This window comes from Zingiber officinale, chromosome 2A (genome assembly GCF_018446385.1).
Source record: "Zingiber officinale cultivar Zhangliang chromosome 2A, Zo_v1.1, whole genome shotgun sequence".
NCBI classification, from domain to species: domain Eukaryota; kingdom Viridiplantae; phylum Streptophyta; class Magnoliopsida; order Zingiberales; family Zingiberaceae; genus Zingiber; species Zingiber officinale.
The window spans coordinates 124235434-124251482 of record NC_055988.1 but is presented as its reverse complement, the minus strand read 5'-3'; the positions used below and the strand labels follow the sequence as shown (position 1 = coordinate 124251482).

Sequence of the window (16049 nt, the reverse complement as noted above, 5' to 3'; positions counted from 1 at the left end):
GAATTAATGAAATAGTGATTCATTGAATTTTGAATTGCATGAGGATTAATTGAGTAAGATTCGATTGAATTAGACTTGAATTAGACTCAAGTGAGGAGACTTGAATTAGACTTAAGTGAGATTTAATGAAGATAATTATTGAATTTCGAAATTTAATTATTTATTTCATTCAATTTTCGAAATTGAATTTGAAATAAAGAGTTACACTTTTTTGAAATGAGGAGTTACAAGTTTGGTCCTTAATGGAGTGTAAATACTCATTAAGGCTATTGATGCTAATTAAGTATTTTCATTGGATGAAAATACTTAAGCTTTTTGCTCTTCCTTTTGGGATTAATTCTCTTCATTCTCCTTACTCCTTTTCTCTTGGTTGAAATCCACTTTCAAGGTTGCTAGCACAACCTTTCTCCTTTTGTGTGTTTGTGATATAAACAAACGCTTGTTCGTGTGGATACCGTAGAGGCGCGAACGCGAGATCGTGTTGTGATCCGAGCTGTCGGGAGTCCGTGAGCACGCTACAAAGGTATAATCTCATGCTATGTTAGAAAACTTAGTATATATAGGAATTTCTCTTTCCCTTCACATGGATCTTTTAGAGGAAATATGTTTTCCGCTGCGCGTTTGCGTATTTAGTAACATATTTCCTTACATAATCTACAATCAAATCTGATTAGATTAATACATGAACCAACCCAAAACTCACCCAAATTCCAAGGCGCCTCTATTGCCTCACAGCCGAAGATTCTTGTTGTTGGACAATTGTGGTCGGAGCAAGGTGAAACTGAAATCCTGTCTATAGATCAGATGGCCGAATCAGTACTAAATAACTACTAAAGCACCCACATCTGAGAATAAATCTCAAATTCTTAATCCACAACCCTTAAACTAACAACTTACCCACAATCGATCATCGAATCTGGTCGAAACCGTGTTGTTGGCCGGAAACAGTGCTAGTTGGGGAAATATAGACGGAAGCTCCACATCTGACCAGGGGGTGGCTCTGATCCCTCAGAGCCCTGAAAGCCCACCCACACCGACGATCGGGTAAGATCTAGGGCACGAATCAGGATCAAAGGAGGTGGGTTGGACAACGCCGAGGCGTGAGATCGAAAGAAGATGGACTCGGAGATGAAAGGAGAGATGCCCGTTGGCAAGCTGCACTCTCTGCTCTCCCATGGTTGGCTACTGTTTCGCGCGAGAGGGCGGACAACATCTACGGTTGAGAGGCGACAGTAGCATCGGGTGTAGCGCACGATGAAGAGGAGGAGAGGGTCAGCATCAAGCCACAACGACTGGTCGTGGATCCGAGGGGTCGGTGAGAGAAGAGAAGAAAGGGGCGACGGTTGGGGAAGTCTATCGGGTTGGGGGAGATGGCGTCGCGAAGAGGAAGAGAGGAGAAGAGGGATCGACGTCGGATGAGGGCTAGGGCACGCGACAGGGACAAGAAGAAAAGAAAAGAAAAACTAAATTTTTCCTCATTTAAATGAAATAGCCTAAACAGACTTTCCCGTGGGTCGTGACCCAATATTTATCCCTGTAACTTACATCATACAACATCCGATAAATTTTCAGAAAATTTCTAAAAATTTTGAAAAATTCCGTTAAGGTATTTCATCCATTTTCGGTATTTTACATTGTCACTAGTATCTTATAAGCTATTTAAAAATTATGTGAATGGTAAAAACTAGAGAAGCACCTTCAACTAAGTGTTCAATGCATTTAACTGTTCAATGCATTCGCATTTCTGTCCTCACTTTGTACAAAGATTTTATGTTGTCCTGTGTAGCATTCATAGCTGCAAGAACCTGAGAGGAATTACGAACTCCTATTCTGTGCTTCACTGTGTTAAGCCACGCCTCATGGTTTAACTTGAATTCGCATCTGGAAAGGTGAATGGCATTTTTGATCATATAAACCGTTTGAGAACTAGTTTCAAACATACTAGTGTAAAAATGTGATAACATAAAGAAAGGGATAAATAACTCCTTAAGAAAACTGAGGCAAAGACTATTAGCTAAATTCTGTCTAAAGAAAACAGTGATCACATGACCACAATATATCAAAAAATGTGTAAACTTCATTGCAGTTACATGTATAAAAATTAAGGAACATAATATCCACTAACATTAAGCATTTATTCCTATAAACTGATAATATCGGTTCTTTATGCTATGTTTTTCCAATGGATAATTAGAAAGGTGTGATTAGTTCGGGAGCCTTAAATTCGAGTTTAGATTCATGTCCCATAATTAGAATCAGTTAATAACGCAACACCACATGATGATTGTTTACCTTTGCAACAATACCATAGCTAAAGATATTGCCTTTAAAATGGATGTTCCTTCTTAGGTGTTGGTTCAGTGAATTCCTTCAAACTCAAAACATTTGTCATCAAATATTGACTGATATTCATATGCTTACAAGGTTCGTATGCACAAAAATAATAAATTGACCACTTAATCCATAGCATACAATGGCATATTTTCCTAGTAATAGACATTGAAATGAATTCCAACAACTTATCAGAAGTCAGAACCATCCTAAAACAGATTGTATTATACGTAGAAAGAGTTTTCAAATTTCTAGAGCAGATAAAGAGTATTACATAACAAGTTATTTTTGGTTCAACAAGATCATCAAACATAAGTAGCAAGCAACCAAGTATGAGATGGAACAAATTTTCAGTAAAAAAGGAATCAAGAAGGGAAGCCTTGAATCAGAAAAACTTGCTCCAACAATTAACGCCCAAGCTATATGTTACATGGTTTAGAAAACTTTGTAGGTTAAGCATCATGCAACTGCTGCTCTAGGGACTCGTTTTCCTTTTTGATGGAATCAAGATCAGATTGGAGTTTACCAAAGTCAAGAGTCCTAGAGGAAATAGCTGCAAGTTTCTTCTCATGCTCAGCAACTTCCCTTCTAGCTCTGTCAGTTGAGAGAATTTTCTCGCTGATTTGTTCGAAAACGTCATGCATGCTAGTTAGAAGCCGGTATAACTGATGCCCTGCTGGATCATCTTTCATGTTCCTATGGGCAAAGGAAAGTGCTTAAGCATAGATGCCTGCAGCTACCAGATGCTTATGCGTTGCATATCAGTTTCACTTACAAGCAAGCACAAGCTCGAATCTAAAGCAGAAACATATGGAACCAAATCTAGAAGAATACCTAGAAAGAAATGAGACCTCAAATGACATAGTGGTAAAGTGTAGAAGTGAGCCATGTCCACCTGCAATCAATTGGGAAAAGGAATCAAGAAGGAAAAATCAGCGAAAACGAAAAACCCAATTTGTTTTGCTTACCGGAGTTAGGGATTTTCAAAAGCTCAAGTCGGTCTTGGGCAGCTCGATAACCCTAGCAGCCCAGGAAGATGAGCATTAATATGAGGGAGCTAGCCGACAATGAGGAAGAGCGTGGAGGTCAGCCAAGGGCTCGGGTAGTCTGGGCGTAAATCCCCCGTCCCTATGCAACTCACCTCACCTGTCACATGCTTGCTCAGGATGCTATGATTTACCTCCCTCGTGATGGCTTTGGGTCAGGTGCGGCGGGGGCACTGGGGGCGAACGATTTCGCCTTTTGCCACGTGGAGGTCAGCCAAGGGTAGGGGAAGGCGTTGAGAACCTTCTTGTTGTAGATGTTGAACACCACGTTCAGCGCCCACCACGTGGCGAAGTAAAATCCGATCTTGACCTTTTGCGTTGCCGCCGATCGGCTCTCCTCACCGCCGATTGGCCATTAGAGCCCTAACGAGCTAGGGAATCGCCTTGGCGGTCTCAGCGGAGAGCCATCCCTCCTCCTCCATTAGATCGGCGACCAAGGTATCGATCTCGTGTGGCGATCCGCACTTGGACAAGGTGGAGACCATCTCTGCATAGAGGTTGAGATCGACGTGGTACCATTGCTCGCTTCAGGCGGCAGTGAAGGCATTAAGGCAAGGCATAACTGGTCCTAAAAAAGCTCATTGTTTGAAGGTGTTCGGAGGAGAGATTCACGAAGAAAGGTTTGTCGAAGAGGGGTTGGACGGAGACGAGTTTGAAGGAGAGAGTCGTGGAGAGAGGTTCGAGAAGGGAAGGCTTTTTAGAGTTGGGCATAAAATTTTCAGCCAGGGTAAAGAAAAAGAACTATGATATTTTTAAGGAAAATTCTTAAGGATATACACATAAATTATGGGTCTTATCATTTATGTGTCTATCCTTAAAAATTTTCCTTGAGAGTATCATTTCTCAAAGAAAAATGCTGATGTGAAAAGATACGGCGAAGAGGAAAATAATTGTCGAAGGGAAAAAAAATCATGTTATTTTGGCAAAATTATTGAAAGACAACTATTTTCAAAAAAAAAAATATTATCTTAGCCTTTAAAAAATTATTCATAGATAATGTTTTTGTCTTTGGTTGAAACAAAATGTTCAAAGACAACTTTTCACTAAAAGCATTCTAAAAAAAACAAGACAACATTTTTATAAAAAACGTTATCTTTTAAGTGTTGTAAAATTCTAATTTTCTTATAGTGCGAGGTTGTACACTAGTATTAAAGGAATATGGTCGCATTAAATGTGCGACAACACCTAGATCACGCATAGGATTTGCAATCCTGCCACGTGTCCTCCTTGACCGTTGACGGAGGTAATGATGAGGTGACAATCCTCTCTATCAAAAACACAATAATTTAATAAGTTGGGCTCACGTCTCCTTCGACTCGACTTGATGTGGAGAGTATTATAAGCTTCTACATATCTAAGAAAGTCAATGGTCAAAACTGAGTTGGAGGTCAAGGTTAAGATTGGTCAAAGAGATCAACAATTTGATCGTGCCCTCAGTCGGATCATATCAAATTTATAGACTAGTGATCATCTCGGCTCCACCGATCGACAACCTTTTGGCTCCGCTGATTGACAATTGTCTCAACTCTAGTGACTAGCGATCCTCTCGGCTCCACCAATTGATGATCATCTCGACTCCACCGACTAGTGATCCTCTCAGCTCCATCGACTGATGATCATCTCGGCTCCACTTACCGATGACCCTCTCGACTGCATTGATCAACGATCCTCTCGGCTCGATCGACCTATGATCGTCTCAGCTCCAGCAATCGACGATCCTCTCAGCTCCGCTGATCGATGTTCGTCTTGGCTCCACTGACTAGCAAACATCGTGTCCATCGACCGACGATCCTCTTGGCTCCACTGATCGACGATTGTCTCGACTCCATCGATTGACGATCCTCTCGGCTCCACTGATCGATGATCGTCTTGGCTCCATCGATTGGCGATCCTCTCAGCTCCACCGACTGATGATCATCTCGGCTCCATCAAGCAACAATACTCTCGACTCCATCGACTGACAATTCTCTCGACTCCATCAAATGATGATCCTCTTAGCTCCATCGACTGACGATCTTCTCGGCTCCATCGACTAGCGATATTTTTGGCTCCATCGACCGATGATCGTCTCGGCTTCACTGACTAGATACTCTAGTTGATTCAATGCCCCTCTCGGCCCTACAAATCCAATTCTCCTTTATTTAACAGGTCATGCCCTCTGGCCCATCTATTTTAAAATGGGCTGGCCTAGCACATTGATTGACGTAGCATGTGATATAGCATGTGGATTCGCATAACGCATGGGAAAGGACATGAATTGTCAAAGCATGTGGAGCAACATGATCAATATGGCTTGACCCCACAAAATATTTTGATGATATGATTCGTCGATATGATGATATAATACTTTTTTTACTAGGATATGATATCTAATTAACCAGGAAAAGTATTTTTCCTTCTTCAATAGGAAAAGTCCGTTGTTGAGGGCAAAGGTATGCTTTTACGCATACACACACTTATGAACTCTCACACTTTTTCTTTATCTATGGTTTATTTTCTCCATCATACTAGAGCCTCTATTTAAACTCTCCTTCTCTTTTCCTTACTGTTCATTTTTTCTACTTCTTATATCGAAGACGGACTTAAATGTCGGAATGAACGAACTAGGACACTTCGCATTCTATTCTAACTCCCTTTTGCTTTCTCTCTTAAGTGTAGCAGATGCTCTTGGTGATCTAACTCCCTCTTCTTTCCTTGAAGATTTGGCGACTCCATCACCTTGCAAAGAGAGCTCACCTATGATTACGATTTCAAACAGAAACACTAGTGTATGGTGTTATTCTCCATAATACACCAGAATTATTTACTTAAGACAAATCAGTCTGCCCACTTAGATAAGACGTAAAGTAATTAAATAATTCATCATTCATCATCTAAACTCAGTCAATTTTTATTTTAATTCTAAAGAAGTTGTTGGTTCATGATAATCTCTATTTCCATGATTGTCAGCTGATTCATGAACCTGCGACGGTATTCAGTTTGTCGGGTCAAACATCGCAACACAAACGACATCGCATGAAATCCATAGAAGATTGGGAGATTACATGAATACCTGCCACCGGAGGCCTTTTAAAGCCATGATTATTCCATAATAAATATAATACAATTGTAGATAAAATCTCATTTGTGTAAAAATAAAAAAAAATCCAAATTATTAAAAGAGTTATTATTTTTAATTAATCATCAAAATAACATTGCTTATCGTTTTTTTACTCGAATTATCTATCTTTACTAAACAGATCTAAATATATAAAAATTGAACCATCTGAATATATATGTTGCAGCATGAATCATAACTATTAGAATATAATATTGACTAACACATGTGCTATTAGAATATAATTATTATAATATGCTATTAATTAGTTTTGATTTAAATCGAATAGAATATGATTTGTAATTATTACTATTATAATATATAATAATTATGATTCATAATTGGTATAATAGGATATTGATTGAATTAAGATCTTATATGTGAACTGCTAGTTTTTATAACATTCGAATTAACTAGGGAGTAAGTTGAATAATAAAAATGGATTGAAATGATATAAAAAAGACATTGTTTATTATTAGAATTGTCAAAAGATGCCCTTGTTTTTGATTTGACATCCACATTTGATATTAATGCTAGTTATAACACTCAAATCATATTACAACTTATGTGAATGAACATATGTCAATCATGATTAACTTATGATATATAATATTTAAGGCGCTAGACATTAGACTGTCTAGAGGAGATCTATTCCAAAAGTTATAATGAGTATGATTTAAATTTTACTATTTTATTAAAAATCTCCCTCCTTTACTAACTAATTTTGGTGAAGCCTAAAATTAATTTACGTTACTGTCCTTTTTTCTATTCACACTAAAAATAATTCCAATATTTATTAGTAATTCCACAAGCGAAACAATCAGTGATATAGAGTTCGAGACTCAGTTACGACGTATTATTATGAATTTTCTCATCATTAATTTTCTTTGGTTGTTTTATATAAAAAAAATAAAGTTCTCTTTAGTCCCACATCTTAGAATTGATAACACTATGATCAAAGAAACTTCTATAAATATTTTAAGCCGACGATGTTAAAAAATATACTTTTCTTAGTTTTTTTTACTAAAATAAGTATAATATTAAATTAAAATAATTTATATATTATTATATTACACACGCAACGCGTGTGCACGATCACACTAGTGTTAATAACAAATAAATATTAATATAATGAATACGTATTATGTTTTTTTAATTTTAAAGATGTGGCATATATTATTAACATTCAAATCAATATAGATGCCCTATCTACTATAACATAAATACTTTAATTTTGATTACACTAATAACTATGTTATAGTTATCTTAGTTGACACGAGTTAATATTATGTTATAGTAATTTTTTTTTCCGACTATGATCAATATTAATAGTTCACAACTCTTAGCATATAGATGCTTCATCCTTTATCAATAAAATATTATAACAATTACATCACAACTGTTATAACATAGACAATTTATTTTTAATCAATAATAATCAGTATTATACTATAGTAGCGGCAACATCATAACTACTACACTAGTGTAGTTGTAGCAATAATAATTTTTTAGCTATTAGAATTATATACTAACTACGAAATCATAAATACAGCTACATGACCATTATACTCTTTTATTAATTGGTATAATAATATAAAAAATAAAGTTTATAATGAATAGGGCTATAAACGAATCGAACTGAGTTTTGGATTATTCAAACTTGTTTGATAAGATAATCAAGTCGAATCGAGCTTAAAATAAATTAAACTTTTGAAATGATTGTTCAAGTTTGACTTAGTTTTTTTTATGAGCTTGAACTTATTTGAAACTTGACTTGTTTAAATATTATCGAGCTCTCAATTTAAGCTTGATTCGAATTTGATTCGTTTAGATGTTATTAAGCTTTTAATTAAAACTTATTTGATTATGTGAAACTTTTAGTTATTTGATTGATTATTGAGTTTGATAATTTAAATTTATTTATTTTATTTTATTATTTATTTAACATATTGAAAAGAATATTTTTTTTTAATAAATATGGCTCATGAATATTGTTTACGAATATTATTCGCAAACGTTAACGAGTTGAACATATATATGTTCAAACTTATTTATTTAATTTAAAAAGCTATTCAAATTTATTTGTTTAATTAATACTATGTATATTGAAAAATATAAACAAACTCTTATCAACTTAAATACTAAAATTATTTATGAAAATTTGATATGTTTATTTAATTAATTCTATATACATGGAACGAATACATATACATGCTTATCAAGTTAAATATTAAAGTTATTTACGAAAGTTTGATTCTTACCGAGACGAACGGGATCCTCATCCTGATTTTTATTTTAAAAAAAAGTTCTATTGACAATTCTAATAAAATGAACTATTTTATTTGAATAAGCTTTGAAAAAGGAGCACCAGATACAATAAAAAAGGCTCTTTGAGTCTTTGATGATATAGATAGAAAGAAGGCTGTTTTAATTTTAAATTTTAATTTTTTTCCCCTTCCTCTGCGTGAAAAGGAAATAACACGTCCGTCGTCTCATGCGATCGAGTGAGAGAGATGGCAATGAAATCGCAGCAGTTGCTCGACTCCCTCACTGCTCACATCGCCGTCTACCACGCCGCCTTCTCCAAGGCCTCGAAGCCTAACCCTAGCCCGCGCACAACCGTCCTCCGGTGGTTCTCGGCCCTCTCCGGCGCCGACCGCCAGGCGGCCCTCACTTTCGTCGACCCTGACTTCGTCCGTCTCCTCCTACTAATGGTCGCGCGCCTCCGCAGCCAGGGCCATGGCTTTTTCTTCGTCCTCCCCGATCTGCCCTCTGACTCTCCCTCCCTCCCCTCCCTCTGCTTCCGCCGATCTCATGGCCTACTCTCCAGAGCGGCTGCCATCGACACCGCCGAGAGGGATGTCGCTGCATCTCTCCTCCTCTTTGCCTCCTCTGAGGACGCCGCCTTCCTCGACACGGTCACGGTGTCCGAGGATCTTGTTGTGGACGTTGACCGGTTTGTGGCGGTGATGGATGCGATTTCGGGAGGGAGGTTTCTCAGAGGAGAGGTAACAGATTTGGCGGCGAAGTGGCTGGAGCTTCCATGGTTGAAGGACAAAGGGTATTATAGCATAGAGTCTTTTGTAGCGAACCGGTTTGAGGTGGCCTTGCGGTTGTCTTGGGTTAGCTCTGAAGGGGGGAAGAAGCTCAAGGGTGGAAAGGCTGCTAAGGGGAAGACCTTGGCTGCTGGTCTGGCCGCAAACGCCCTCTGGAGGAGGAAAGGGTGCGTGGATTGGTGGGCGGGGTTAGATCCTGGAGGAAGGAAGAAGATTATTGAAGCTTTCCTTGGGAAGGCAGCAAAATATCTGGTACACGTTTTCTTGAATTATTCATTGAATCACTTCAGTCCGATTCTGGTGGTCAGACATTCCCCGAGATAATCATATCTGATGCTTATTATTATTTTTCCAGTAATTATCCAACCATCTAGAGACTTGAATTATTTTTCTTAAGAATGCTCTTTTGTTTTCATTTATCATGGCTGATATGGATCCATGCGAAAAAAATCAAATTAAGCTAATATTCTTCTATGGTTGGCACAACGGTAAAGTTGCTTCCGTGTGACCCAGAGGTCACGGGTTTGAGTTTGGAAAATAGTCTCTTGCAAAATAGGGTACAACTGTGAACGATACATCCTTCCCCGGGAGCAACCTCTTTTTTAAGCTAATATTCTTCTATGTCAAACAGTCAAAGTAAAAGGAGAATTAGGATATAAATGAACTAGACATCCACAAACAACCTTAATGTTCGGTTTGGTAAGTGTTCATTATTGTTCATTTAATAGAAAAAATATATAAAACAAATAAGCTTGAATACTAGTTTATTCGTTAGTGTTCATGAAAAAAAGCCATAAACAATTTATGAATATACTTATTTATCAACTTGTGTAAAACTTAATTATAAATCTAGTTTTTTTTATTCAAATGCATAAAAATATCATAATATATTTTTACATTATTAAATTGTTTATATTATCTTAATAATATAAGTTTAATATATCATATCAATGTTTTACCTAAATTATAAGGACAATAATATTGTTAGCTGAGCTTGATAAAAGTTTGAACTTGGCTCGAGCTTAATAAGTTTTTTAATAAATAAACTTGAACAAGTTTTATAAGAAAATGAACAAGCTTGAAAATTGTCAAGCTTGGTTCGTTTAAACAAGCTTTCATCAGAATGAGTTAGTATAACGTATACCCATGAATATGGACAATTGTTTTCTGGCAAATCTGCAGATTTGGAATCATCACCTTGGCCAACAAAATTTATAGTTTGCTCCCACTAATTCAAAACCATTTTTGACAGTAAATCTGTGAATTTGCTGATTAAGCTGATGAATTACTTGAAAATTTTGTTTCAACTTTTGAGTTTTCCATGTGATCCTTTAGATAACAATAGTCAAACAAATTTATAGAAATGAATCCCTTTCCATCTTCACTGCGGATAAAGTTTCTACACTCTTTCCCTATGATGTTTACCTTATTTGAAATTGTTTTCTCAAGTTATTGAATTGGTCAACAATATAAATGTGACCTTGATTGTGAAAATTTTTTTTCTGGCAGCATTCTTGAGGTTCTGCAGAATTTCTAGGGCTACTTCTTAATAATTATGGCATGTGATCTTTTGAGCTGACTAGTCAAATTGATTATAAAAGAGATGTTAAGTCTTGTAGTATTATAAGGTAGTTCAGTTTTCCTACCAATCTTTTAGTTAATGGTTCCCCCTTCTTGGTACTAATGTGACATAAGATGTGTAGGAGTGCCCACTTTTGGTCCCTAACATGTTAGACTCCTCAAGATAAACTTTCATCGTTGACAGATGCTAATATCTCCCTGTGAGCGAGCAAACTTTATAGAAAGAGACAGGAGGAAAAAATTAGGGCTGTGATACCATGTTAAGGGAAAAAAAAAAGATTATAGCTCTTAGTATTCCCCTACCTATCTATAATACTAATTAATGAAAATAGTAAAGTCCCCAATATTAAAGTATTTACATTTTGATCTATAACAATGGGTATTATACTATTATGTTTACTTCCACATTTGTAGTTTTAGATTTAAGATTTTTTTAATAATCCCTTACAATGCAATAGAATATCTTCCTTTCCTTAAATTAAACACATTCGTTTAAGAATCTCCTTGTATTCATTACTCTTTCATTGCTCTTAGTGACTTTCTTTGCCTTGGTCCATAGGCTTTATAGCGGTATGAGATGAGATGGTTGTATTAGTGGTTTCTATTAAACAACGAGTGTGATTCTATCAATTTCTTTCATATACAATTTAACTTGTCGGCACTGTCCATACCTTCGAAACATTTATTTTTTATTGCCTGAACTCGAGTCTTTGATCTTACTTACAATAAGCAATTATCTCCAATCATTTACCTTTAACAGTTCATAGAGTGTCACTGACGATTCCTTTCTCATTCCACTGTTTAATTTTCAGGAAGAATCTTTGGAAATTCCATTATCTGTCTTAATGGGCAAAAAAGAAACAATTAAAAAATTTGTTATTCTAGCCTTCTTTGATAAGAAACTGCAGTATAAATGTTGCTATTTTAAATGCAATAAGACATTATGCAACATGTTTCCCTGCCAATTTCTTTGCTGCTATGCTGAAACTTGATGCAGCTGCTATTTTTGTACAAAATGTCATTGCAGTGTGCTTATGAGAAAACATTGAAATGCAGCATTTTCTGAGATTGTACACTTTTACAAGTTAAACAAGATTGTCTATCAACTTGTATCTAGTTTAATATAGTTCCACTTGCCACATCTCCATTATGCCCAATACAAGTGAATCCATTCATGATAACGAGACAATGGCCTATCATGTTTTTTTTTTTTTCACATTTTCTCACAAAGACAAGCGAAATTATTTAGTGGCAAAAAGAGGAATTAGCACAATCCTGGAATTCATGATTTAACTTTTATATTATTCCTTTTTTGCATACTGTGATCAACATTTGAGTTGTGAACTGTGTTCAATTGTCTTGACTCTGAGGTATTCAGAAAGTTTCTGGACAAGTTTTTACTCAGTTGGGTATGGATTTTAAACTTGGGCATCCTTTTGGTTGATGATCCTTGTCCTAGTTTTTTTAAAAAAAAAAATTGAAAAGATAACTATGAGAACTTTCAAGCACTCACATTTGATGAAGGCAGATTTCAAACTCAAGACTTGAGTAACAACTTCCAGGGCCCTTACCAACTTGGCTAGTTGGCATGCGCAGCCCTTGGAGTGATCATTGTTTGATTTCTTATTTTGCTTCACTTTTCTTGTCTAGAGAACATTCTATGGCTATATACTGGCCATAGAACTATTAATTTTCATATTGAATGAATATTGTAAGATTGTGATGGAAGGAGGAGATTTATGTAGTGATTACCAAATTGGGTTCTATATGGCTAAGGTGGCTGTCTATTTGAAAGTAGAAGTATTCAATGGTCTTTTAATATTTAGAGTGATTTTTAATATTTTTGACTAGTTGATGACAACTTATTAGCTAAGTCTTCTTGATGTGTCACCAAAAAAACATGCTTTTATGGGCAATAATTTTCTTATTGGTCTATGTTTTCAGGTAAATGAGATAACCTTGGAGTCAAAACTTGCCATGAAGAATGAATTTCAGTTGTGTAAGCTTGATGGTGAATTTCAGTTAAGATATGGTCCTATTCCTTCCTGGGTGAGATCACAGAGATCTCTTGTTAGCAGGAGGCTTGATTTTTGCATAGACATCATTCCTGTTATGTCTTCTGCAAGTACACAAATTCTAACCAAATATTTGAACTGCATATTAATGGTTCAGGAGATATCTTCTCTTTATGTGTATCATTTTAGTGAATATGAAGAAAAGCTGATCTTTTTTAGTACATTATCTTCTGCTGGGACTATTTGGGATAAGATGTCAAAGAAATTACACGGACTCCTCATGGTTATTTACACTAACTACACGAATGTTGAACTTCTGGGAGATGCAAACTTGAAAAGTATCCCAAATAAAAATAGAGAAAATTCTAAAATCCGTCGTCTCAAAGGGAAGAAGAAAGCTCATAATTCTCGTAAACTAGACTCTACTCAAAAGGTGTCTAGTGTCCATCCTGGATCATGTGAACCTTCCTTGGTATTGTTGGCCCTTTTCTTCAGTGTTCTAAATGTTCCCATGAGTTTTTGACATTTCTGATTTATAGTAGGGTTGTTTTCTTTTCAGGCCAATGGATGTAAAGATGATTTTTCCAATGAGTGTGAAACTAGGCTTTCCTCCCAGGAGGAAATTCCCTTGCAGACATCTAGTCAAAAGGCTAATCTGACTAATATTTTGCTGAAAGATGCTGAGATTCAATTGGTGGTTACTAATACTGCAATTTCCTTGGCTTATTTTCTTGTTTATGATTTTATTGACATAATAACCCAATTAGACTTTTTTTTTTGTCGTGTAGGGAAATATTGGAGGCTCATGCAAGAGCAGTAACAGTAAGAAGAAAAATAAGAGAAAAAAAGCTAAAAGTATAGTTGCTAGCTCTACAAATGATGAACTTCCTCAACTTGAGAGCAAGGGAACTGATTTTTCATCTCTTGCTGCTGAAATTGAAACAAAAGAAAGCGCTACTTGCTTATTAGATGAATTTAGTAATCCTGCAGTTGTTAATCCCTTACTGAATGGTCTTGATGTCAGTTTTGGTTCATTTCCAGTATATAATTCTCGTGAGTCTTCTAAGGAATCAGTTTTAGTGGCAGAGGAAGAGAAGGCAGTGTGCACAAAGATAGCTTGTGACCTCCATAGTACTACACAAAAATGTGTTTTGGAGGAGGGTCATTGTCCAGATTTAGGCAAACCAGTAAAAAATTATCTTTACCAGGGTGATCCGTCTGTTAACACAGTTGAAATGATTCTACATATCTCTTCAGGGTCCTGTTTGACAAGCAATGTAAATTGCGATGAAATAAATGCAGGTTCTGTCAACTCATCTGAAAAATGTTTAGAGAATGGACATGTTGCTGCATCAGAAAATTACTATTTACCTATGTCTGAGCAACATATGGAAGGCAAATCGAAAAATATTTGTGGAACAACTTCACAGTTTGTTGTCCCATTCAAGCAAGAAAAAAGTTCCAATGATGATAGTTCTGTAATTAAAAATGATAATAAACCATGCTGTCTATATAACCAAATTAATCATGTTGAAATCAAATCATATGAATGGCCTATTGTAACACCCCAGAACTTTTCACCTTTGAGTTTGCATGTTCCTGCTGCCACAGAAAGGCTACATTTGGATGGTGGACATGAATGGCCTGCTTACCATCGCCAATCCTTCTTATATCTGAGGGATCAGCCAAAGATGTCGTCTTCTGAAGGCAGACAAGGCCAGGTCTTACCATCTCTTACTCTGCCAATGAGTTTCGACTGGCCTCCAATGGTTAAAAGTTACAGTCGACTGGGTCAAGCAGCGACTTTGAGCTATGACTCTGGATATAACTCAAAGCTACAGTCTTCTTTTTGCACTGGATTTCCTAGTAATCCAGTTGAAAGTACTGGTAGCTTTAGTAAGAATGATAGGATTAATTCTGCTGATATCGATATGTGTGATAAAAAAAACATATCCGATTTGGCAGAGGATACAGAAAGCTATTGGCAATCTGAGGAGGAAATGGAGACCCACATGCTATCTGCGAGGGACTATAATAAGTTTTTTGGTGGCGGGCTAATGTACTGGAATCCTGCTGAACATGTTGGATCAGGTTTTTCTTGTGCAGCATCTCATAGTTCCGAGGATAGTGCATGGGCCTGGCATGAGGCCGATCTTAACAGAGCTATAGATGATATGGTTGGAACACCTGGAATATCTTCATACAACACAAATGGTTTGGCCTCACCAACAGCTATTCCATTTTGTTCACCGTTTGATGCCGTTGGGCCCGGACATCAATCTGTTGGTTATACTGTTGCAGGAAATGAAATGGTTGGAAAGATACCTAACTCACCATCTTTATTAGATACCCCTGAAGAAAACTCAAAATCCATCAACAACTCACCTAGTGTAATTGAAGGAATGAAAGGGGACACACTTCCAATAATGCTGCGCCCCATTATTGTTCCTAGCATGTCGAGAAGAGGATCAAGATTGGAGTTTAAGGTTGGCTATGAACGCAAAAGCCCATGCAGGCCTTGTACTAGGAGGGATGCTCCCCGAATCAAGAGGCCACCATCTCCAGTGGTTCTTTGTGTTCCGCGAGTGCCTCAGCCTCCTCCGCCGTCTCCAGTAGTAGAATCTAGGAAGCGAGGCTTCCCAAGTGTTAGGTCTGGAAGCTCAAGTCCTAGACATTGGGGTGTCCGAAATTGGTATTCTGATGAAAGTACTTCCGAGGAAATACAACAATGTTTTGATGGTGTTGAAGTTGTTTGGCCTTCATGGGGAAACAAAGGCGTTGCAAACAATCAGATGGTTCCATCATTTCATGGGCCATTGTTGACTGATCATTTAATCACAATTCCTCAGCTTGCTTTTGATCAGGAACATGTAAGTGGATGCATCATTTCAATTTTTACTGGTTGTATTTCTTCATGTGTGCT

General features: G+C 36.8%; 1 protein-coding gene and 2 long non-coding RNA genes across 9 annotated transcripts in view; 1 reads left to right on the top strand and 2 right to left on the bottom strand.

Moving 5' to 3' along the window:
- Positions 1-208: 208 nt before the first annotated feature.
- On the bottom strand, positions 209-1306 carry LOC122042200. The gene is made up of 3 exons (XR_006129180.1): positions 898-1306; positions 704-793; positions 209-515 (listed from the first exon to the last, which is right to left on the bottom strand). It is a non-coding gene; the product is annotated as an uncharacterized LOC122042200 (long non-coding RNA).
- Positions 1307-1490: 184 nt separating this feature from the next.
- Positions 1491-3429, bottom strand: LOC122042199. Its single transcript, XR_006129179.1, has 4 exons — positions 3300-3429; positions 3166-3226; positions 2858-3027; positions 1491-1881 (listed from the first exon to the last, which is right to left on the bottom strand). It is a non-coding gene; the product is annotated as an uncharacterized LOC122042199 (long non-coding RNA).
- Positions 3430-8883: 5454 nt separating this feature from the next.
- Positions 8884-16049, top strand: part of LOC122042197 — a 31515-nt gene continuing 24349 nt past the window's right edge. For all 7 annotated transcript variants that reach the window (XM_042602193.1, XM_042602197.1, XM_042602196.1 and 4 more), the window contains exons 1-4: positions 8884-9782; positions 13056-13598; positions 13686-13820; positions 13915-15996. In XM_042602193.1, coding sequence (XP_042458127.1) covers positions 8988-9782; positions 13056-13598; positions 13686-13820; positions 13915-15996 — 3555 coding nt within the window. In that variant the 5' untranslated portion in view covers positions 8884-8987. The remainder of the gene's footprint in view (positions 9783-13055; positions 13599-13685; positions 13821-13914; positions 15997-16049) is intronic.